Raw genomic sequence first — 25,412 nt, 5'->3', positions numbered from 1 at the left:
GGAGTGCTCAGTGGTCAGGCCCTTGCCCCAGTGCGCACACTCAGCACTGCCCTTTCCCCCGCGGGAGCACACGGAGATCAGGGCCACACACTAGGAGGGACCATCACACCTTTGCCTGATGGGCAGGGCAGGAGGAGGCCTTGAGACTTATCTCAACTGTGCCTTACCCCATTTCATTGAGGGGGTGGGGAGGACTGGAGCCCAGAGAGGGGCAGGGACTGGCTTGAGGTACAGAGTTAGAGGCTGGAACCCAGGTGTCCTGCCTGTGCTCAGGGAAGGCAGGTCTCAGGTGGGCCTGGTGGCCCAGAAAGGGAAGCCTGCCTTCTTGAGTTTGTCCAGCCCAAGGGGAGCAGCAAGTTCTCACCTAGAGTTGTTCATCCATACCTGTGAGAAACTGCTAGCCCAAGCCAGATATTGGGTAAACCTACATAAGTGCTATAGGTGTGGTAACTTTAGAGGCTGCAGATCCTGAAGACTGTGGCTTCCAGGGAGGCAGCTTCATCTCATCAGTTCACTCTATATCACCCAGCTCTTCAGGGTCCTTGAGTAACCTCAGCAACTCTGATACCAAACTTCCCAGTACAGACACAACACTGGGAGTTGGTCACATGAGCTGGTGGCAGGAGGAGAGATGATTAGCCCTTCTTCTTGGTTCACCGGTGGGGAACCTGAGTTCCAAAAAGACAGGACTAGGCTATAGTCACACAGCAGCTGTGACGGCAGAGCTGTGACTAGAATCCTGGGAGTCCTGCTTTCAATAATGAAGGCAAAATAGAGACACTTTCTGGCAAATAAAAACTTAGAAAGTTCACCACCAGCAAACCTTCACTAAAGAAAATTCTAACACATGTACTTGAGGTGGAAGGGACCCGATCCAGGTAGAAGGTAGAGGTCACAAAAAGAATAGGGAGCAGAGAAAGCGGTAAATATGCAGACAAATGTACACAAACATTGACTGTATAAAACAGTAACGATTGGCTGGGCGTGGTGGCTCATGCCTGTAATCCCAGCAGTTTGGGAGGCCAAAGTGGGCAAATTACGAGGTCAAGAGATTGAGACCAGCCTGGCCAACATGGTGAAACTTCATCTCTACTAAAGACACAAAAAATTACCTGGGCGTGGTGGCACGCACCTGTAATCCCAGCTACTCGGGGGGCTGAGGCAGGAGAATCATTTGAACCTTGGAACCTTGGAGGTTGCAGTGAGCTGAGATCGTGCCATTGCACTCCAGCCTGGGCAACAGGGCAAGACTCTGTCTCAAAAAAAAAAAAAAAAAGAGTAATGATCATATCTAGTAGAGTTTGGAATAAAATGTAAATACCAGACAACATAACATAGGAATTGGGGTTAGGAAGGCAATAGACTCAAAATGTTCTAATATCAATGTGTTGTCCAGAAGGGTAAAGGTTTTCATTAATTGTAGGCTTTGATAAGTTAAGTGTGCATGTTATAATTTCTAGAGTGAACACTAGAAGAGGTTACACACTATGGCCCATGGGCTAAATACAGATTTCAGCCTGTTTTTATATAGCCTGCAAGCTAAGGATGGTTTCTAGATTTTTAAATGGCTATAAAAAAATCTGACTTCGGCCCACAGACCCTAAAAAAACCCACTGACTGTGGTCCACAAACCATAAAATATATATTATCTGGCCCTTTACAGAGAAAAGGTCTCTAATCTCTGCACTAAAGGAATAGAAACAGTATGTCATTTCAAACAAGCTAAGGGACAAAATTAAATGATAAAATATATGCAGATCATTTTTTAAGTCCAGACAGAAGAGAAAAAGAATAGAATGAATAAGCAGATAAGCTAAAGTAATAGATTTAATTCTAAACATTTACAAAGTATACACTGTATTTACATTTACATATACATTAAATGTAAATGAACTAAATGCTCCAGTTAAAAGGCAAAGAATTTCAGACTTGATTTGGAATGGAGGGAGGGGAATTATGGTGTTTACAAAAGAAGAGATACATTTAAAGCATAAGAATAAAGTTTAAAGTAATAAGGTAAAAATACTAGTGAAGAGAAAGTTGAAAAATCACCTATGGGGTACAGTGTCCAATATTTGAATGATGGGTATACCAGAGGCCCAATTGCACCATTACAAGTGTAATACCCATGTAGCAAACAAGTACATGTACTCCCTGAATCTAACAAACACACACACACACACACACACACACACACAAAGGCAGATGTAAGTATTTATATTCATGAAAGGCAAAATAAACTTTAAGGCAAAAACCAGAGGAAAAGATAGCAAAAGTTCCTAGGAAGACATAACAATATTAAATTTGTGCCTACAACATAATCTCAAAATATATAAGCAAAACTTAATAGGACTATGGAAGAATCAACAGCCATAATAGAAGATTTTAAGACACCTTTTTCAGTTTAATTTTAAAAACGAGACAAAAGAGTATAAAAGATTTGAAGAACTCTGTTAATAAACTAGACTTAATGAGCATATGTAGAATACTGCACACAATTGTTGTAAGATACATGTTTCAAGCAGAACATTTACAAATTTGGCTCATATTCTGAGCCTAAAACAAATCTTGATAAATTTCTAATTCATGTAATGTTGATCTGACCACAATATAATTAAGCTAAAATCAATTAAAAAAAACTAGGAAATCCCCATAATGTGGACAATTTAAAGTCATACTTCTTTATATCACAGAGAAGTTACAATTAAAAACTAAAAACATTTTGAAGTGAATAATAATGAAAGTATCATATATATCAAAGCTGGTAGGAAATTTTTCTAAAGTTAATACTTACAAGAAAATATATAGCATATAATAGAAAAGAGTAAAGACTTAAAATTAATGAGCTAATCATCCATTTCAAAGAGCTTAGAAAAAGAATAGTAAATTCAACCCCCCCCCCAAAAAAAAGTATACGGAAGACCAAAGCACAAGCTAATAAAATAGTAAGCATACAATTAAGAAAATGAACAAAAATCAAAATTGGATCTTTGAAGAGATTAGTAAAATTGGCAAACCTCTGGAGAAATAACGAAGACACTAGAAAAAAAAGCACAAATAACCTATGTCAGGTAGAAAAAGGAGAACATTATTATGACCATAATTATATAAAAAGATAATATTATGAACAACTTTATGCCAATAAATTTAAATTTTATAAAAAGCCTTAGAAAAGCATTGCTTACCTAAATTGACATAAGTAGAAATAGAAATTCTGAGCAGTCCTAGACATAGAATTTGTATTTATACTCAAAAATCTTCCCACAGTGAAAACTTAAGGCCAGGCAGTTCCACTGGCAAGTTATACCAAACATTCTAGGAATAAATAATAATTCCAAGTTGGCCCCAAACTCTTATGAAGACTCAAACTTGTTTTACGAGGCTGGCATACTCTTGACACCAAAACCCAACAAGACAGTATGAGAAAGAAAAATTACAGGCTACTCTTTCTCAAGAACATAGATGCAAAAATTCTTTTAAAAAATTAGTAAACTAAATCCAGTAACATATAAAAGGATAATGTTAGCTTTAACAAATGCAATACATATTTTACATTACCAAAAAAAGTAATGTAATTCATGACATTAAAAGATCAAAGTAGAAAATTCTAATAATGATCGCAATATATGCAAAGAGATGTTTGACAAAATTCAACATTCATTCATGATTTTAAAACACACAAAAACCCTTAGCAAACTGGAAACAGAAGGGAACTCCCTAAATCTGATAATATCTGATCTAATATACAGGTATATGAAACACTACAACAGATAGCATACTTTCAGGTGAAACTGTTAAAAACTTTTCCTTGGAGATTGGCAACAAGATAAGGAAGCTCACTATTACCACAGCTGTTAAACTCTTGTTCTGTAAGACCTGGCCTGTGTACCAAGGAAAATAAATAAAATAAAACATACAAGGATTGGAAAGATAAAAATGAACTTTATCATTCACGGATGATATGACGAGTATATGAAAAATGCAAAGCAATCCGCAGATAAACTATTATATTCAATGAGAGAGTTTAGCGAGGTTGCTGAATACAAAAATCAATATTAAAACTTCATTGTGAGGCCAGACATAGTGGCTCATATCTGCAGTCTCAGCACTTTGGGAGGCTGAGGCAGGTGGATCACTTGAAGCCAGGAGTTCAAGACCAGCCTGGCCAGCATGGTGAAACAGCATCTCTACTAAAAATACAAAAATTAGCTGAGCATGGTGGCATGTGCCCGTAATCCCAACTACTCAGGAGGCTGAGGCACAAGAATCACTTGAACCTGGGAGGCAGAGGTTGCAGTAAGTCAAGATGGCACCACTGCACTCCAGCCTGGGCAACAGAGTGAGACTGCATCTCAAAAAAAATAACAATTATGTAATACTATATAGTAGCCATAAGAATCAGGAAATGAAAATTTTTTAAAAATCACTGCAATAGGCAGCCTCTAAGGAAGTCTCCCAGCGAACCCTACCTCCTGGTATTCACACCTTTGGGTAATCTCATCTTCTTGTATGGGCTGGATTTAGTGACTCACTTCTAATGAATAGAATATGGCAGAAATAATGGGATGTCTCTTCTGATATTAGGTTATAAAGAGTGTGGCTTCCATCTTGAATACTATCTCTCTCTCTCTCTCTCTCTCTGGTACTATCTCTCTCTCTCAGATCACTTGCTCGGGGTAAAGCTAGCTGCCATGTCATGAGAGAGCCCTGTGGTTCACCTCCACAGTCAGGCCCTCAGATGAGACCTCAGCCCTGTCCTCCAACTTGACTGAAACCTCATAAGAGACCTTGAGCCATTGCCACTTAGCTAGGCCACCCCTGGATTCCTGGCCCACAAAAATGGGGAGATAAATTTTGTTGTTTTAGCCACTGAGTGTTGGAGTGATTTGTTACATGGCCATGATAACTAATATGACCATCATTTATAATACTTCAAAATATATCAAGTACTGAGAAATAAATCTAACTGGAAATGTGCAAAACCCAGATAAAATTCTAAAACTTAATTGAGAACTAATTTAAGACATGCAGAAATATACAAGATAGGGCACTCACCAGCAGTCTAATACACATGTGGCTGCCTGGTTTATGACAGAGGTGACATTTCTGAATATTGAAGGAAGAGTTGACTTTTCAATAAATGGTGCTAGAACAGTTGGGTATCCCTACGGGAAAAAAAATGAAATTTGACCCTAGCACATACCAGTTACCAAAATCAATTAAAGACCTAAGGGTGAAAAGCTATTAAACTTCCAAGCCATAACATAAACTTTGGAGCAGGGAAGGATTTCTGAAAAAAAAAAAAAAAAAAAAAAAACACAAAAAACACTAACCAGAAGTAAGAGTTTAATCAATTAGAATATATTAAACTAAAGAATGTCTGTTTGTCAAAAGACGGCAGGGAAAAAAAGGTGAAAAAGAAAATTCATAGAATGGGAGAATATATTGACAATAATATAACTGACAAAGGAATACTATTCAGAATACATAAATAGCTCCTACAAATCGACAAGGAAGAAATGAAGAGTGAGCCTGAGACAAGGACTTGGGTACAGGCAGTATATCTAGAAGGTCATGCCAGCAGCAGAGTTGGTGGGGGAGGGAGGTAGAAACCCAGTTCACGGGCATTGTCAAGGTCACTGCTGTAGGTACTGAAGACTGGGTTCCTTTGGGACCTCCAAGACCCCTGAGAGTTCCAGGGTTGTTTCCATGAAGGTCAGGAGGCTGGGGCATTTCTCCACCATTCCAGGCTTTCCCACATGGTTGGATGAGTCCCTGGGTAGAATGTGGAAAGACTGGCTTTCTGGCAGTGGGAGGCTCCATGACATGGAGGCTGAAATCAGAGTGATGCTGGCCCCAGATGTGTCTGCTATAGAGCCAAATGACCCAATAAGAAGCTGGAAACGCATTTGAATAGGCACTTCAAAAGAGGAAATCCAACTGGCCGATAAATACATGCCATGGAAATACAACTTAAAATAACAGTGAGCCATCATGACCCACCCATGAGATTTCCCCAAATTAGCCATATGGAGTGTGGCTCTGTGGAACACTTAGGAGGGGGTGGAGGATGGCTAGGCGGGGCTGTAAATTTGTTCAACCACTTTAGAAAGCAGGCATTATCTAGTAACGTTGAAGATGCTCCTGACCTGTGGTTCAGACAGTCCACTTCCAGATACATAGCCTGCAGAAGTACATGCATATTTGTACCGCTACTCACCTATAAGAATGCTTATAGTAGCATTGTTCGTAACAGCCTTAACCTGCAAACATCCCAACATCCACCAGGAAATTAATGGATTAATAAATCATAATATGTTCACATATTGGAATAGTATACAGCAATGAAAAGGAACAAACTACTTCTACATACAGCAATGCAGATGAATCTTACCAACATAACATTGAGTAAAAGAAGGTGGGTTTCATTCATGTAATCTTCCAAAATAAGCAAAACTAAAACTGTATTATTTTAAAACTAAAACTAAAGAGCTAAAACTGTATTGTTTAAAACTGTACAGGTGGTAAAACCATAAATAAAAGTGAGAGAGAGATTCCTCTAAGTGTCGGGATAACGTTTCCCTCTCCAGCACAGTGAGGTTGTGATGGAGGATTGGCGGTGGGGGTTTCTGGGGTGGTGGCAATGTTCTCTTTCTTTACCAGGGTTGTAGTTACACAGGGATTTGCTTTATCATTTTTGTTAAACTATGGGCATATCCTGTGTATTCTCCATTTTTTAATGCTTAAATGTTCACCATTTTTTAATGCTTAAAAATAAATAACTAGGCCAGGCATGGTGGTTCACACATATAATCCTTATGCTGTCGGAGGCTGCAGCAGGAGGGTCACTTGAAGCCAGGAGTTCAAGACCAGCCTAGGCAATGAAGCAAGACCCCCATCTCTACAGAAAAATTTAAAAATAGCTGGGCATTGTGGTGCACACCGGTAGTTGCAGCTACTCAGGAGGCTGAGATGGGAGGATCACTTGAGCCAAGGAGTTTGAGGCTGCAGTGAGCTTTGATTGTGCCACTGCATTCCAGCCTAGGCAACAGAGTAGATCCTGTCTCTGAAAATCCACCAATCTATCAATCAAACTGAAGCACACACATCACCAATTCTCTTCCCTCCGTTGGGTTCCCCATCTTAGTTACAGACAGGCCACCCCAACTACCCAAGAGTCCAAGACATCAGCCTTGATGATTCCCCAACCTCACCCTCACCCTCACCCTCACCTGACCTGCAGTGTGGGTTCTACCTCCCAGCACCTCCCAGAGCCTCGCCCCTCCCTTCATTCCTGCTGGCAGCATGACCCAGGTGTGGTGGCTCATCATCACCTGCTGCTGATGCCCAAGCACAATCTAGGACAGCTACTCCTCCCTGGATGCCACTCCAACCTGCCTCCACCCACTGCCAGAGTGATCTTCTTGAAACACCACTTGGATCAGGAACTCCCCTGGTCAAAGAGCTTCAGTATCTCCCTACTTCCCGAGCACCATAATTGGCTCTTCCTTATTTTTCTGGTTTCTCTCCAGCTCCTCCCACCATCACTCTGCTCAACAAGCCCACTCTCCTGCATTCTCTCTCTACCCCCACCACACCCAACCCCAAGCCTGTGCCACTTCCCCTCCCTTTTCTCCTGCCTAACCCTGTTCAACACTGTGGTCTTGGTGTAGAAGTCACCTCCCACAGGAAACCCTCCTGCCCTGCACCACCCGAGCCAGGCTGGGTGACACCTCTCTCCCCACTCTAACATCTGCTAGGGGAAGCAGCCAAGCCCACAGGCTCCAGGCACTCCAGAGAGGTCTGTGTTCTTGCAGCCTGGGTTCCTGGGTAAGGGAACAAATGCAGGGCCTGTCTGAGACCAGAGGCTCCCACTGTGCCAGGCATAGCCTGAAAGCAGGTCTGGGGTGCTTCTGAGAAGCAGGCTTCTCAGCCTTAGCAAAGCTTTCCCTGGACCAAGCCTGGAGGGTGCAGAGAACCACGTTGAGACCACGGAGTCTAACCCCAGGCCCTTCCCCCGTTTTCCTTCCAGGAGCAAGCAACCTAAGCCACCCAGATTTTTGTTTAACCCAATGGCCTTCTCCATAAAGGACGAGTTGAATTTCCTACCCATGCAGGGGATGAGAGGCCCTGGAGTCTAATGTGCATAAAAATTAATATGACATTTTTGCACCTCCAAGCTTGACCACACACATCTCATTATGTTATCACTGCCTGATACTTCTCCACTCCCCAGCAAATGGTGAGCCAAAGGTGGGGGAGTGAAGTGGCAGAAACGGGAACTGGGTCTCCTTCCTTCATAGGGTACCCTGGAGCTGAGCAAGTCCTGGCTCAACAGAAGGTCTCACTGCATGTTGGATAGACAGAGAGTAGATGGACAGGTGTTTGAACATTGGATGGATGGATGGATAGATGGATGGATGGATGGATGGATGAAGAGAAGAGCCCACAGACATTAGAATGGACAGATGAGTGGATGAAGGAGGAAGGAAGGATGGATGGATGGAGGGATGGATGGATAGATGGACAGATGGACACGCAGACATTAGAATGGATAGATGGACGGATGAATGGATGGAGGCTGGATGGATGGATGACGGGTGGAGGACAATGGACAGATGGATAGTCAGATGAATGGCTGGATGAAGGAACAGATGAGTGGATAGATGAGGAAATAGAAGATAAAGCAATAATGGATGGATGGGCAGACAAAAGAATGAACAGATAAATGGACGAATGGACAAAAGTATAAATGGATGGGTGAATGTTAGAACAACAGACAGCCCAACAGATGGATGGACACACTTACCAATGTTCTTCTTTAACAGGACTGGGAAAGTCAAGCCAGGGCCTCAGACCTGCTCTTGTTGGAAATGCTCCACCTCATAGATGGCAGGGGTGTCATCGCCACCCACAGGCGCTAGGATGAGGGAAGAAGGCAGAAGTGGCCAGCCCTGACCCCTGGTGGTTGCTATGGGACTGATCACCCCAGAGCCTGGCTTGGCTGCGGGAAGCTGGAAAGGGTGGGACATTCCAGCACACTCTGATCTTCTGTCATCCAGGCAGGCTCCCATCAAAACGTTCCTGGACACAGTTTGCCACATCTATAGTGTGCTAGGCACCAAACCAGGAGTTTTCTTACACTCTGAGGGCCTAGTCTTGGCCAAGCCCTGCTAGAGAGAGCTGCTGGGGCTACTGTGGACAGGTGACTCATACGGCATACATTTATGCATTGCTTGTCACGCCAGGCTGCGAGCCAGCCCACTCACTCCTTTCTCATCAGCCTTTGAAGTAACACCCAGGACAACCCCCATTTGACAGATGAGAATACAGAGCCTCAGAGAGGCCAAGAGGCTTGCATGGGGCTGTAGCAAGTGAGGGGCAGAACCCAGGCTGTCAGGGAATCTCCCCCTCACCCTGCCCACCCTTAACGACCTTGCTCCCTGCCTCCCCGCCAGACCCTGTGGGGAGGAAAATTGAGGTTGATGTTCTAAGCATGCCGGCCTCAGCATGAACACACACACAGCCCCTCCCACCTCAGATATCCCTGTCCAGTAGGGTCACTCCCAACCTCTCATGGTTCTGGTGGGGAAGCAGAGCCTGGTGTGATCTCGGCTCCAGCACTGAGTAGCTGTATGACCCTGGGCGAGCCACTTAACCTGTCTGTGCTTCAGCTCCTCATGCGTGTTCCCAGTATGATACTAAACACAGGGCTGGTGTCAACATTCAATGAGCAAACATATTTAGAGAGCATCTGACTCACCGGGAGTGTTTCCTCTTATCATTGCTAGGGAGGAAATGGGCTTGGAGAAGAAAAAGCCTGAATATGGAAGACATAGCAGTTTCCCCCACGCTGTTTCATCATTTTTCAAAAATACGGTGGTATCATCACTCTTCTTAGAAACAGTGCCCCCTCCTTTGCCTGCAAATAAAATCCAAATTCCTGAGTCTCCCCTACCCTTCCCTACCTCCCCTCCCCAGAGGCATCCTGAATTTTGTATGTACGCTTTACAGCTCTGTCTGTATAGTTCAGTGCAGTATAAATGTTTAGATATGTATTACTTACTTTTTCTTGGCATTAAACCATTATTAAAAAGGTATGGGCTGGGCACGGTGGCTCACGCCTGTAATCCCAGCACTTTGGGAGGCCGAAGTGGGCAGATCAACTTGAGGCCAGGAGTTTGAGACCAGCCCGGCTAACATGGTAAAAATCAGTCTCTACTAAAAATACAAAAAATTAGCCAGGTATGGTGGCACACGCCTATAACCCCAGCTACTTGGGAGGCTGAGGCAGGAGAATTGCCTGAGCCTGGAATACAGAGGTTGCAGTGAGCCAAGATTGCACCCCTGTGCTCCAGCCTGGGTGTGACAGGGCAAGACACTGTTTCCAAAAAAAAAAAAAAAATGGTATTGACTAAGTGTGGTGGCTCATGCCTGTAATCTCAGCCTGGGCAACATAGTGAGACCCCCATCTCTACAAAAAAAAAAAAAAAAAAAGATGGGTATGGTGGCGTGCTTGTAGCTACTCCAGAGGCTGAGGTGGGAGGATCACATGGCCTCCATGGTAAAATCCCATCTCTACTAAAAATACAAAAATTAGCTGAGCATGGTGGTGAGCACCTGTAGTCCCAGCTATTCGGGAAGCTGAAGCAGAAGAATTGCTTGAACCCAGGAGGTGGAGGTTGCAATGAGCCAAGGTCACACCACTGGAATCCAGCCTGGGCAATAGAGTAAGAGTCTGTCTCAAAAAAAAAAAAAAGTAAAATAAATAAGTAAATTTTTTAAAGGTATGAAACTGTAGTCTCCGGAACATTTTTTTTTTTTTTTTAATCAGCATCTATGTGTCTTAGCTTTGCCCATGCTGTGGCTGGTAGCTGCGGTCCATTTGCTTTCAGAGGTTTAGAATGCTCTGTTCTGTGACGATACCACAAGGCCACTCTCCTATCAAGGGGAAGTCGGGCTGTTTCTGTGATTACTAACAACGCTGTTATGAACATTCTCAGGTGCATCTCTAGGAACACTGCAAGGCTTCCCCTTAGATATAATTGGGAGGTAGATTTGCCAGAGCATAGGTGTGCCAGTATGCCTCTATACCAGCGATCCCCAACCTTTTGGGCACCAGGGACTGGTTTCATGGAAGACAATTTTTCCACAGATTAGGGGGGCAGAGTGGGGAATGGTTTCAGGATGAAACTGTTCCACCTCAGATCATCAGGCATTAGATTCTCATAAGGAGCCCACAACCTAAATCCCTCACATGCACAGTTCACAATAGGGTTCTCAGTCCTATGAGAGTCTAACGCTACCACTGATCTGACAGGAGGTGGGGCTCAGGTGATAATGTTTCCTCCCCAGCCAGTTCATGGCCTGGGGGTTGGGGACCCCTGCTCTACACAAAGAGAAATGCCAAACTGCTTTTCCAAAGTGCTTGAACTAATTACACTCTCACCAGCAATTTTGAGAGTTCCTGTTGATCCACGTCCTCACCAACATTTAGCAGTGTCAGACATCATAATGTTTACCCATCAAATGCGTGAAAGATGATGTCTCGTTGTGGTCTTGACTTCCACGTGCCTAATAGCCAGTGGGCTTAATTAAGCATCTTGTCATAATTTTTGGCCATAGCTGTTTCATCTTTGGTGAAATGCTGGTTCATGGTTTTTTGCGCATTTATCCTTTTCTTGCTAGTTCATAGGGGTTTTTGATACCAATCCTGATTATGCATGTATATGTGTATATGTCTCCTCCCAGATTTAGCTTGTCTTTTCATTTGCTTTAAGGTATCTTTGGGGAAACAAAATTGTTATTTTTTAACTGTGTCAATTATTTTATCACAGTTAATGCTTTTGGTGTATTTTATTTAACAATTATTTCCCTGAAGGCAGAAAGATATTAACCTATGTTTTCTCCAAACGGTGTTAAAGGTGTACCTCTATTATTAATCCATTTAGAACTGATTCTTGGTTATGCTGGAAGGTAGTGATCCAACTGCACTTTCCCCTCACATGAACAACCAATTTTACCCAGTCTGAGTAATGAATATATGGTCCCTCTTGCACACTGATCTGACATGTTCCCACTGGCATAGGTCAGAGCTCCACGTATGCCTGCATCTGCCTCTGGGCTTTCTTCTCTGTTTCTTTGGTCAATTTGTTGATCTCTGTGACAAATTCCTAAATATATGGGATTTTTTACATTGTATTTTTGTTATTACCCTCTAACTTCATTGCATCATGATCAAAGAATGTCCTCTATCAAATACAGGTTAAGTATCTCTAATCTGAAAATCCAAAATCCAAAATGCTCGAAAATTCAAAACTCTTATTTTTTATTTGTTTGTTGTGATTGTTGTTGTTGTTGTTGTTGTTTTGAGACAGGGTCTCGCTCTGTCGCCCGGGCTGGAGTGCAGTGGCACAATCTTGGCTCACTGCAACCTCTGCCTCCTGGGTTCAAGTGATTCTCCTGCCTCAGCCTCCCGAGTAGCTGGAACCACAGGTGTGCACCACCATGCCCAGCTAATTTTTCTATTTTTAGTAGAAACAGGGTTTTGCCATGTTGACTAGGCTAGTCTTGAACTCCTGATCTCAAGTGATCTGCCCACTTCAGCCTCCCAAAGTGCTGCGATTACAGGCGTGAGACACCACACCCGGCCCAAAATTAAAAAGTTTTAAAGCACAGACATGACACTCAAATGCTCATTGGGGTTGGACACAGTAGCTCACACCTGTAATCCCAGCACTTTGAGATGTTGAGGTGAGAGGATCACTTGATCCCAGGAGTTCAAGACCAACCTGGGCAACATAGCGAGACCCTGTCTCTGCAAAATTTTAAAAATTAGTCAGGTGTGGTGGTGCACACCTGTAGTCCCAGTTACTCAGGAAAATGAGGTAGGAGGATCCCTTGAGCCCAGTAGATTTGTTGAGCTGTGATAGTGCCACTGTACTCCACTCTGGCCAACACATCAAGACTCCGTCTCAAAAAAAGAAACAGAGAGAGAGGGGGATGGGAGGAGAAGAGAGAGAGAGAAGAGAGAGGAAAGAGAGAAAGAAAGAAAGAGAGAGAGAAAGAAAAAGAAAGAAAGAAAGAGAGAGAGAAAGGAAAAGAAAGAGAGAGAGAAAGAGAAAGAAAGAGAGAAAGAAAAAGAAAGAAAGAAAGAGAGAGAGAAAGAAAAGAAAGAAAAAGAAAGAAAGAAAGAAAGAAAGAAAGAAAGAAAGAAAGAAAGAAAGAAAGAAAAGAAAGAGGGAAAGGGAAAGAAAGAGAGAGGGGAAGGGAGGGAGGGAGGGAGGGAGGGAATGAAGGAAGGAAGGAGGGAAGGAAAGAAAGAAAATGAAAAGAAAAGAAATGCTCATTGGACCCTTTTGGATTTCAATTTTTCAGGTTAGGGATGCTGAACCAGTAAGTATATAATGCAAATATTCCAAATACAAAAAAAGAAAATCCAAAATCCAAAGCACTGCTGGTCCCAAGCATTCTGGGTAAGGGATAATCAACCTGTACCTCTTCTTTGAAATGTTTTGGAACTTGCTTTCTAATCTGGCGTACAATCAATTTTTGTAAATGGTCCATGATTGCTTGGGGAGCGCCTAACTGTGGAAGGTGGGATTCAATCACTGTCCATTGGATCAAGTTTGTTACTCCTGTTGTTCAAATCTTCGCTATTTTTTTCAGCTTTGCTATCAATAGTTAAGAGGAGCATTTTAAATATGCCACACTGATGGTAGATTTGTCAGTTTCTCCTTATTCTATCAATTTTTTTTTCTTTTTTGAAATGTAGTCTCGCTCTGTCACCCAGGCTGGAGCGCAATGGTGCGATCTCAGCTCACTGCAACCTCTACCTCCCAGGTTCAAGCAATTCTCCTGCCTCAGCCTCCTGAGTAGCTGGGACTACAGGCATATGCCACCACGCCCGGCTAATTTTCGTGTTTTTAGTAGAGACAGGGCTTCACCATGTTGATCAGGCTGGTCTCAAACTCCTGACCTTGTGATCCGCCCGCTTCAGTCTCCCAAAGTGCTGGGATTACAGGCATGAGCCACTGGGCCCGGCCTCTATCAACTTTTAAAAGTCAAGTTTTTTGGAGTAAATTTAAACACAATACAATTTACTTTTTAAACAGTTCTGTGAGTTTTTATATATACAGTTATGCAATCACCACCACTCTCAGAATACATTATATTTTTAATAGCTTAAAAAGTCCCAGCCAGGCGTGATGGCTCATACCTGTAATCCCAGCACTTTGGGAGACTGAGGCGGGAGGATCACCTGAGGTCAGGAGTTCAAGACCAGACTGACTAAGATGGCAAAACTCGTCTCTACTAAAAATACAAAAATTAGCCGGGCATGGTAGCGCACACCTGTAGTCCCAGCTACTTGGGGAGGCTGAGGCAGGAGACTCCCATGAACCTGGGAGGCATAGGATGCAGTGAGCCGAGATTGTGTCACTGTCCTCCAGCTTGGGGAACAGAACAAGACTCTATCTCAAAAAAAAAAAAAAAAAAAGTCCCAGGCCGGGTTTGGTGGCTCACACCTGTAATACCAGCACTTTGGGCCACCAAGGCAGAGGGATTCCTTGAGGCCAGTAGTTTGGCTTGTCACTACAAAAAATAAAAGATTTAGCTGGGCGTGGTGGCACGCGCCTGTAGTCCCAGATACTTGGGAGGCTGAGGTGGAAAGATCACTTGAACCCAAGAAGTCAAGGCTACGGTGAGCCGTGTTTGCATCACTGCCCTCCAGCCTGGGTGACAGAGCAAGACTCTGCCTCAAAAAAAAAAAAACAAAAAAAACAGATGAATTGTTAAACAAAATGTGGTATATTCACAGTGGACTATTACTCAGCCAAAAAATAGAATGAAATTCTGATATGTTCTACAACATGAATGAACCTTGAAAATATCATGCTAAGAAAAAAAGCTCCAAACAAAATATTCTACTTGTGATATATGTGATTCCATTTATATTGAATAATTAATGTCCAGAATAGGCAAGTTCACAGAGATAGAAAGCAGATAGTTTGCCAGGGTCTGGGAGGAGAGAGAAGTGGGGAGTTACTGCTAACGAGTGTGAGGTCTTTCTTTGGAATGATGAAAAAGTTCCAAACTTAGACAGTAGTAATGGTTTCACAACGACAACCACCACATGGAAAATTTTAAAGGTTAACTTTATGGTATATGAACTATGTCTCAGTAGAGCTGTTATGTTTTAAATGTTTGCATACAGGTATCAGTGCAGACGTGTTTTTATTTCTCTGGAGAAATATCTAGGAGTGGGATTGCTAGAGCATAAAGTTGGTGTATATTTAACTTGTGAGAAACTGTCAACCTGTTTTCCGAAGTGACTGTACCATGTGTATTTCCACCAGCAGTGTATGACAGTGCCAGCGGCTTTGTACCCTGGTTAGCACTTGGTATAGTCAATTTGGGGTTTTGTGTTTGTTTTTTATGTAGTTTACTAATAGATGTATAACATATTCTCATTGTGGCTTTAATTTGCATCTCCTTTATAATTAAAGATGTTGAGCATCTTTTCATGTGCTTCTTTTCCATTCATATCCCTTCACTGGTGACATGTCTGTTCAAGCCTTTTGTCCATCTTTTATTTGATTATATTTTTTTTAGTTGTAAGAGTTCTTTTTTCCTTTTTTTTTTTTTTTTTTTTTTTTTTTTTTTTTTGAGACAGAGTTTCGCTTTTGTCATCCAGGCTGGAGTGCAGTGGCACGATCTGGTGCACTACAACCTCTGCCTCCCAGGTTCAAGCGATTCTCCTTCCTCAGCCTCCTAAGTAGCTGGGATTACTGGCATGCACCACCACACCCGGCTAATTTTTGTATTTTTAGTAGAGATGGGATTTCACCATGTTGGCCAGGCTGGTCTTGAACTCCTGATCTCAGGTGATCTGCCCATCTCGGCCTCCCAAAGTGCTGGGATTACAGGTGTGAGCCACCGCACCCGGCATGTGAGTTCTTATTTATTCTGGATATAAGTCCTTTGTCAGATATGTATTTTTGCAAAGTTTTTCTTCTAGTTTTTTGTTTTATTTCTCCTTAAGAGTGTCTTCTGAAAAGCAGAGGTGAGGTCTAGTTTATCTATTTTTTATAAATAGGTCTGGTTTCTCTATGAATGAAGTCTAGTTTATCTATTTTTGCCTGCTTTTGTGTCCTAAGATATGTTTGTCTAACCACAGTCACAGTGATTTTTGCCTATGTTTTCTTCTAGAGGTATTATAGCTTTGTACTTCATGTTTAGATCTATGATTCGTTCAATTTTTGTCCATGGTATGAGATATGGGTCGAGGTTCATATTGTTTGCATACAGATGCTTATTTGTTCCAGTACCATTTGTTGAAAAGATTATCCTTTACCTCCATTAAATTGCCTTTGTGCCTTTGTGGGAAAAAAGTCTGTTGTGATTTTGCTTGGGATATCATTGAATCTCCCCAATTTAGGGAATCCTTTCATCTTAACAATATTGAGTCTTCCAATTCATAGATATGGCATAACTCTCCAATTACGTAGAGTTTTAAAAACTTCTTTCAATTTTTGCCTCATACTTTTTTTTTTTTTTTTTTTTTTTTTTGAGACAGAGTCTCACTCTGTCACCCAGGCTGGAGTACAATGGTGTGATCTCAGCTCACTGCAACCTCCACCTCCCGGGTTCACACCATTTTCCTGCCTCAGCCTCCTGAGTAGCTGGGACTACAGGCACGTGCCACCATGCCCGGCTAATTTTTTGTATTTTTAGTAGAGACAGGGTTTCACCGTTTAGCCAGGATGGTCTCGATCTCCTGACCACGTGATCTGCCCACCTCGGCCTCCCAAAGTGCTGGGATTACAGGCGTGAGCCACCACGCCCGGCCCAATTTTTGCCTTATACCTTTTAAGGCTACTTTATTATATCTTCTTGGTGAATTAAACACTGTATCATTATGTTGTGACCATCTCTATTAGTGCATTGTGCTTTAAAACATATTTTGTTTTATATCAAAATTGCTACACAGTCTCTCGTTTGGTTATTTTTTCCATCACATATCTTGATTCATCTTTTTTTTTTCTTCTTCTTCTTTTGAGACAGTCTTACTGTGTTGCCCAGGCTGGAGTGCAGTGGTATGATCACAGCTCATTGCTGCCTTCACTTCCAGGGCTCAAGTGATCCTCCTGCCTCAGCCTCCAAAGTAGCTGGGACTACAGGTGCATACCACTATGCATTGCTGATTTTCAAATTTTTTTTTTTTTTTTTAGAAATGAGGTCTCACTGTGTTACCCAGGCTGGTCATGAATGCCTAGGCTCAAGCGATCCTCCTTCCTCAGCCTCCCAAAGTGTTGGGATTATAGGTGTGAGCCACTACACCCAGCCTTGATTCATCTTTTTACTCTCAACATTTCCATGTCCTTTTACTTGAGCTGCATTTCTTATAAACGACATATACCTGGGTTTTGTTTTTGCATTCAATCTTAATATCTCCTGCCTTTTAACTGATCCATTTAGTCCATTTATATTTATTATAATTATAGATATATTTGGGTATGTTTGTATTATCTTACTTTTGGATTTCTATTAGTTCCACTTTTTGTTTCTTTTTCTTTGAGTTTTGTTTTATCTACCCCACTTTTTTCTCTCTACTGGAATAAAATGTCTACATTCCAGTTTTTGTTTTTTTTTTTTAGTTGTTGCCCTTGAAATTGCTTTTTTTTTGAGCTAAAGGCTATTAAACCCTTGAAGTTTTACCACGTGTATTTAATTAATGATATCTCATATTAAACAATATCTTAACACCTTTCCTACCCCTCCGCACAAATACTAGCTAACACTTTAGGACACTGTAACTCCAGTCTTACTCTTCCTGATTTATACACTATTATTCTCCAACATTTCACATTCCTTCTTCTTAACATCACAAATAAAAGTATTATTTTATACAGATGATTTTTGGATTGGCTTTAGCTACACTTACTATTTTTTAAATTTATTTATTTTTGAGACATGGTCTCACTCTGTCACCCAGGCTGGAGTGCAGTGGCACAATCACCGCTCCCTGTAGCCTTGACCTCCCTGGGCTCAGGTGACCCTCCCATCTCAGCCTCCCAAGTCGCTTGGACTACAGGTGTACACCACCATGCCTGGCTAATTTTTGTATTTTTAGTAGAGATGAGGTTTTACCATGTTGCCCAGGCTGGTCTTGAACTCCTGGACTCATGCTCTCCTCTCGCCTTGGTCCCCCAAAGTGCTGGGATTATGGGTGTGAGCCACTGTACCCAGCCTTTTACCATTTTCTAACCTCACCATTCCTTCTTCTTGCATCTTAGGCTGACCTGGAATCATCTTCCTTCTTGAGGTACATCCTTTGGGAGTTTCTTTGGATCATTCTCAGCTTTTATTTACCTGTAAATGTTAAATGTATTTTTTTCCTTTTTTTCTTGGTTCTTGAATGGTAGCTTTATTACAGTAGGTAGCTAGTTAGGTATGAGCAGGGCAGGAAAGGACTTCCCCCCAACACACACACCCACCCACCCACACACATACACACCCACACACTAGGAGTGCTGGGTGACCATCAGGTGGTGGTCAAGTGGTTGTTAACTGTTTCTGTTTAGTAATTGGTCACAGCCAGTACGGGGGAAAGGCAGGCTCCTAATAGAAAACACCTGCAACTGGTCAGCAGCTTCCCAGTAAGATCTCCAGAGTGGGAAGCAGCTTACTTCCAAGATCCTGGAGGTATGCCAAGGTATCAAACCCCAAGTCAAGAGGCCAAGCTGCGCACTCGGTTTCTCAGGTCAACCGCTTGGCCTTCTTCCACATTGTACTTTTCTTCTCCTTCCTTTCCTTACTGTTCTAAAGCTCTTTGTTTTGTTTTGTTTATTGAGACAGTCTCACTCTGTTGCCCAGGCTGGATGGAGTGCAGTGGCGCCATCTCTGCTCGCTGCAACCTCTGCCTCCTGGGTTCAAGCAATTCTCCTGCCTCAGCCTCCCGAGTAGCTGGGATTACAGGCGCCCACCACCAGGCCCAGCTAATTTTTGTGTTTTTACCAGTAGAGATGGGGTTTCACCATGTTTGGCCAGTGGGGTCTCAAACTCCTGACCTCAAGTGATCCACCCACCTCGGCCTCCCAAAGTGCTGGGATTACAGGCGTGAGCCACTGCTCCCGGCCCTAAAGCTTTTCAATAAACTTTGACTCCTGCTCTGAAACTTACCTCAGTCTCTCCTTCTGCCTTATACCCCTCAGTCAAACTCTTTCTTCTGAGGAGGCAAGAGGTTGCGGCAGATCCAGACGGATTCACCAACGGTAACTCGGATACCTTCCACCAGGAACAGTTTTGCTGGACACACTTCTTTTTTTTTTTTTTTCAGACGGAGTTTTGCTCTTGTCGCTCAGGCTGGAGTGCAGTGGCGCAACCTCGGCTCACTGCAACCTCTGCCTCCCAGGTTCAAGCGATTCTCCTGCCTCAGCCTCCCAAGTAGCTGGGATTACAGGTGTGCACCACCACACCTGGCTAATTTTGTATTTTTAGTAAAGACGGGGTTTCGTCATGTTGGCCAGGCTGGTCTCAAACTCCTGACCTCAGGTGATCTGCCCACCTTGGCCTCCGAAAGTGCTGGGATTACAAGCGTGAGCCACAGCACCTGGCCCCTGCTGGACACACTTCTAAGTGGACATTTATTTGCTGTCATCACTTTAAAGCTACTACTGCTGCCTCCTAGCTTCTGTCATGGTGGTTGAGAAGCCAGCTCATGCTCTGTTGTCCTTGGTAGGCAATCTGTCCTTTCTCTTTGCCTGCTTTCATCGTTTCTCTCCCTCTGACATTCTGTAGTTTCAATAAAATGTGTATAAGCATGGATTTATGTATTATGCTTGAGATATTTCGTGTTTCCTGGTTCTGAGACTGTGTTTTTTCATCGCTTCTGGAAAACCTGCAGCCATTTCGTCTTCAAATACCACCTCTTTCCCATTCCCTTTATTTTCTTCTTTTGGGACTCCAATATACAAGATCTTCTCATTCTTATTCTCTATATCTCTTAATCTCTTTTCATGTTATCCATCTTCTTATCTCTGTTGCATGCTTTATGTATATAACTCCAGGCTTATTAATTCTCTTTTTGTTGTTGTTGTTGTTGTTGTTGTTGTTAAGACAAGGCCTGGCCCTATCACCCAGGCTGGGGTGCAGTGGTGCAATCTCAGCTCACTGCAACCTCTGCCTCCCAGGCTCAAACCATCCTCCCACCTTAGCTTCCTGAGTAGCTGGGACTACAGGCACATGCCACCATGCTGGGCTAATTAATTCTCTATTCAACTGTTTGTTTGTTGAATTTTAGATTTTGAGATATTTTTTATTTATTTATTTATTTTTTTAGTAGAGACAAGGTCTTGCTCTGCCACTCAGGCTTGAGTGCAGTGGAGTGACTACGGCTCACTGCAGCTGCAAACGCCTGGGCTCAAGCAATCCTCCCGCCTCAGCCTCCCAAGTAGCTGGAACTACAGGTGTGCCCCACCGTGCCTGGCTAATTTTTTTGATTTTTATAGAGACAGGGGTCTTGCTATGTTGCCCAGGGTGGTCTCAAACTCCTGGCCTCAAGTGATCCTCCCGCCTCAGCCTCTTGAGTCACTAGGATTAAAGGCATGAGCCACCACATCCAACTTGAGATAATACTTTTTATTTCTTGAAGTTCCATTTGTTTTCCCCCAAATATCTCTCTCTCTCTTCATTTCTTTTATATGCTCATCTTTGCGATTGCATCTTGTGTTTCTTTAAACGTGTCATATATGGCTATTCTGTATTCCGTCCCTGGGGTCTAAAATCTGTTGCTTCCTTCTTTTCTGCCGACTCTCACTTGGTGGCTTACTTTGTGATTTGGGTAAGTTTTGTATTGAAGCTCATTGCTTCGTCTCACTCTGGGCATCCTCCTGGCCTTACCAAGGGAAGCTTACCTCCATATTGAGTTTGCTTCTCTCTTGCCAGTAGCAGGGGGCACCCCAACCCAGGACCACCTCAGCCCCCTCAGAGAGTTTTATCTCAGAGGTGGTTCAACTTCCCATCTTCCCCACCCCTAGCTCTTCCAAAGTTCACTATCAAGAAATGGAAAAATTGCTATAAGACTGGCTTTGGAACCAGCCCTCCCCTCCAGGCAACCCGCCAGTTCATGCCAGCTCTCTGACACTCTCCCACGCCCCCAGCTCCAGCGCCCCTGAGTTCATTCTCCAGCTCCCTCTGCTGAAACCCAGGCTCTTGGCCACTTTACTCCCTCACCCTCCTTAATTTTTCTTCTCAGCACTTGTCGCCACCTGTCATATCTTATGTCTATTTGTTAAACTGTTTAGTGTGAGACATTCCTCCGCCACAAGAATGTGATGACTTGTTCATTTATACATCCTCAGCAACTAGTGCAGTGCCTGGAATATAACACGTGTTTAACAACTACATGATGGGTGAATGAATGAGCCAATGAGACACAGCACCTGTCTCCAAAATGCCCTCGGTCTGGCAGCTGAGACAGATGGGGACAGTCATAATACAAAGAAATAACGTCTGTCACGGGGGAAGGGCGGGAGTGGTGGGGCTGAAAGGAGGCCCCGCCCTAGATTTGAAGTCTGGATTGAGGGGAATGAGGATGTGCAAGACTGAGATTTGAAGGATGTGTCGCCATCACTCCACAAATGAGATGCACAGGGAGAGCCTTCCAGACAGAGAACAGCCCAGAGATGAGAAAGAACCTGTTCAGGGAACCGAAAGCTGTTCAGTGTGGCAGCACCGAGGAGGAGGGGGAAGGAGTGGTAAGACACGGCTGGAGAGGGGTACACAAGCCGGACCCTGGGCCTTTCAAGTTCCACTGGGGAGTGTGGCAATGAAGAGGGGGTGCTCTGGAAGGGCTTCCGCAGGGGTGGACACGGGCAGGCTGCAGGATGGAAAACACCCTCTGGCTTCTGGGTGAATTTGGAATTGGGAGTGGGGAGGCAGGGAGGTCCATGGGGCCTCTGCAGGGGATGGAGGCTAGGTCTGCGCCAGGGCTGACAGCAGGGGTGGGGACACCCAAGGCAGACCCCTTGGGATTTCTGGTGGTGGCTTTGGCTGGCAATAGGAACACCTCAAGCTGAGTGGGCTGTGAATGAGGGGGACTCATCCAGTGGGCAGAGGGGCTTCCCCCTCAGCACAGCCTGGGTGGATTTAGAGAGTGAAGAGTCCACACCCCGGACTCCTGAGCCAATGCTCTTCTCATTAGAGCTTCCAGGTTTAGCAAAATCAAAATACATCAATAATAGGATACCCTGCTACATGTGAATCCAAGTAGACAATGAATAATGTTTTAGTACGTCTCCCAAATTGGGCATCTGATATTTTATCTGGCAACCCTATTTTCAATAGCCCCCCCATAAACACACATGCACACACCCTTTTCTGAAATAACACTAACAAAACCACACACAGAAATCTCCTAATCTGTGGTCCCGTTGACATTTACATGTCATCTGTTCACCAAGTGCCTGCTCTGAGTCCCTGGCCCTGAACAGCAGCCCCCAGACTCCACCCCATTCCATCCTCCTGCTAAGTCTGGAAGCTCCCAAGAGCTGGCCCCAGGGCCCCATCTGGGCTCTGCTGGGAGAGAGAGGAAGGGGGAAGAGGGGCCCTGCCTGGCTCCACACTATCTCCCTCAGTCCCTCCCCAACACCTGGTGAGACATTTCCAGGAAGTGGTCCCTGCCCAGGGCCTGGACCCCAGTGGGGCTCAGGGCCACACGCTTGGGGCTGCTTCCTGGAACTGCCAGTCTCCTCCCGTGTCGCTGTGGCCACATCCTCCCTCGGGCAAGCCCTGGGCTTGGTGGGGTCTGAGAGGCCGGGTCCTGGGCTGGGGGGCTCTACGCAGACCCAGCCACGGCAGGAGCCTGTGTCCCCACTCCCTGGGGCTGCCCAAGAGAAGGGCTAAAGGTTCCCATAATTCCTCGGGACCCTCATTAGCAAGGGGACCCCCTGCCCCAAGGCCTGGAGAGCCTGGGCTTAACCATGGGAGCTTGGATGGGTGCTCACATCACCCAGATGGTGGCGGGGGTGGGGAGAATCTGCCTGGAGTTAGCGTGGGAAAGAGGCCTTCTCTATGCACCGCTGGGGCAATTTTGTACATGTGATAAATGACCACCAGGAATTTCTGTAGACCGGAAGATTGGGGAACTGGGAGGTCGGGGGACATGTGGCATGGCCTGGAGGCTGCACTGTGTGGGGACTATTCCTAGAACAGCAGAAAGTCAGCGAGGTGGGAGTAGAGACCCGTCTGGGGAAAGAAACTGAGGCATGGTGAGATGTGCCTAAGAAGGGGTTGTGCCTACAAGGTTGAGCAGAGCTGGGCCTGGGGCTTAGACAGGCTGGCCTCTGAAACTCAGTTAACACTGTTAATAATAATAGCAAAAATACTAATGATAATACCAGTAACCATTTACTGAGCACTTACTCTGTGCCAAGTCTCTTTATTTGAATTCTTTTACTTAGTCTTCAAAATAGGTACCACTATGGCCTCTATTTTACAAATAGGAAAACTGAGGCACACAGAGGCTGAGTGGTTTGTCCACAGTCTCACAGCTAGCAAGTGGCAGAGCTGGCATTGGAGCCCAGGCAGCCTGGCTCCAGAGCCTACGCCACTCACTGCCTGGTGAAGGAGTTATTTGCATCTAGAAATGTACAGAAGAGCAGAAGATGTCCCAGGAGAACTTTTCCCCAGGGGAAATCCTGCTCCTATTTTCTGCCTGTGACCTTCGAGGTCATCAAAACGGCCCAGTGGCCTGGGGCAGGGCCCTGAGCACCTACCACCTGAGCACCCTGCTCTGGTGCCAGCTATGTCTGGGGTGCAGCCCCCAAGAGCGAAAGTGCACCGCCGCATTGGGAAAAGAGACAAATGGCCGTGTAAGCGTGTCTTGCCTTTCCTCCTGGAGGAAATGGGTCACTCAGTAGGCGCAGTCCTGCAGTTACAGCCCCTCCAGCTGGTGCATGGGGTCTGCAAACAGGTGTTTGAGCAATTCTAGATGCAGTCTTGGCGCCAAGGGCCTCTGAGTGTGGACCAACGGTGCCGCCTCGTGTTCGTTCTGGGAAACGCACTGGCTTCATGAGCACTGTCTCATGAAGGTCTGGGGTAAGGGTGATTCTCTGAAACTATGGCCTGAGCTTCGAATTTAAAACCCACACTCTCACGCCTACCTGGGCAAATTCAATCTTGCCCAATCACCAAACAGCCAGGACACTGGGATCCAGCTGATTCAGCTGGAGGAGAAAGAAGCGTTTTCCTCTGCCCCCAAGAAAACTGTGGGTCGGGCTACTGGTCCAGATGGTCTATGGAAGTCTTGGGAGCACCGCAGGAGGAACCTCTGGCAACGGCGGAACCTCCCAATCTTTGGGAAGGGTGGGCTTGGACTTGGAGTCATCATAATTTAGGGAGTTAAAGGAAAAGAGGCCTCAGGCATAGGCCAGTAAAGTCTCAGAGCCTGGGTAGGTCCCACCCGCCCCAAGCCAGGATGCCATCTGGCCCTCCCCTGGAGGAAGGTGGCAGGGCCAAGCAGGTGCTTCCAGGGCAGCCTGAATGAGATCCTGCCCCTAGCAAGCAGGTGGAGGCCGCGGGAATTCCCACCCCACGCTGACACTCTTCCCCCTGGTCTTATGCAATTTTTACTAAGCTCCTGGGTTAGGCTGAAACAAAGCCGCTTGCCCCCATGTCACAGCTGTGGATACCTAGGGTCTGTGAGAAGTGGCAGGCCCAAGGTCATACAGACAGACTCAAAGACAGTCCTTGAAACTTGGCCTCCTGATGCCCAGGCTGGTGCTCTGCCCACATCCCTGGCGAGCTGGGCCCAGGTACCAGGACAAAGTTTGCTGCCCCAGGTAAGGTTGGATCTGCCCCGGAGCAAAATGTCAGGGAGAGGTAGAGCAATGCCTTCCCCTCAGTGCCTGGAGAGGCCGTGGAAGTGGAAAAGGCCCCTTGGCGGTCACAGTGGCCTCTGGGGTCCAGCAGCAGGCCTGCCACCCTCTCTAGCGGGAGCCGTAGCCTTAGGCTACTGGTGGCCAGAGAGGCTGAGGGTTCCAGGCCAGGAGGCCCGGACTACTGTGTTGTTTGGGAGGAGCTGAAGGCCTCTATCTGTGCCTTGGCCTCTGCTTCTGAGCGGCACCGCTGGGAGCAGAACCACAGGAAAAGGAAGAAACCTGCAAGAGAAAGGCGGGAGTTCCACGGGGCAGCATGGGCTTCCCCAAAGGCCAGGGTCTCCTTGGCTGCAGCGAGCTGGCCTCCCTGGGGCCCATGGGCAACTCCCAGAATCTCTTACTGTAGGAGGCCAGAGGGGCAGAGCCTCAGAGCTGGAAGAGCTGCTGTGGCCAGTCCATAGGGTACCTTCATGCAGATGTAGCCCCCACCAGCTTAGCTAGTGGAGCTGTGGGCTGGATGTTAGTCCCCCACTC

The 25,412-nt window shown here is 45.0% G+C and overlaps 1 protein-coding gene across 5 annotated transcripts in view; it reads right to left on the bottom strand.

The window, feature by feature from the left end:
• Window positions 1-23,122: 23,122 nt before the first annotated feature.
• The window catches only part of ADGRG5 (adhesion G protein-coupled receptor G5), a 37,389-nt gene continuing 35,099 nt past the window's right edge, over window positions 23,123-25,412 (bottom strand). For 4 of the 5 annotated variants that reach the window (XM_055364352.2, XM_004057708.4, XM_063700238.1 and 1 more), the window contains one exon: window positions 23,123-25,160. In XM_055364352.2, coding sequence (XP_055220327.1) covers window positions 25,060-25,160 — 101 coding nt within the window. In that variant the 3' untranslated portion in view covers window positions 23,123-25,059. The remainder of the gene's footprint in view (window positions 25,161-25,412) is intronic. The other variant, XM_063700239.1, reaches the window with a different exon arrangement.

This window comes from Gorilla gorilla, chromosome 18 (genome assembly GCF_029281585.2).
Source record: "Gorilla gorilla gorilla isolate KB3781 chromosome 18, NHGRI_mGorGor1-v2.1_pri, whole genome shotgun sequence".
Taxonomy (NCBI): Eukaryota; Metazoa; Chordata; class Mammalia; order Primates; family Hominidae; genus Gorilla; species Gorilla gorilla.
This window is presented reverse-complemented; position numbering and strand designations above follow the sequence as displayed.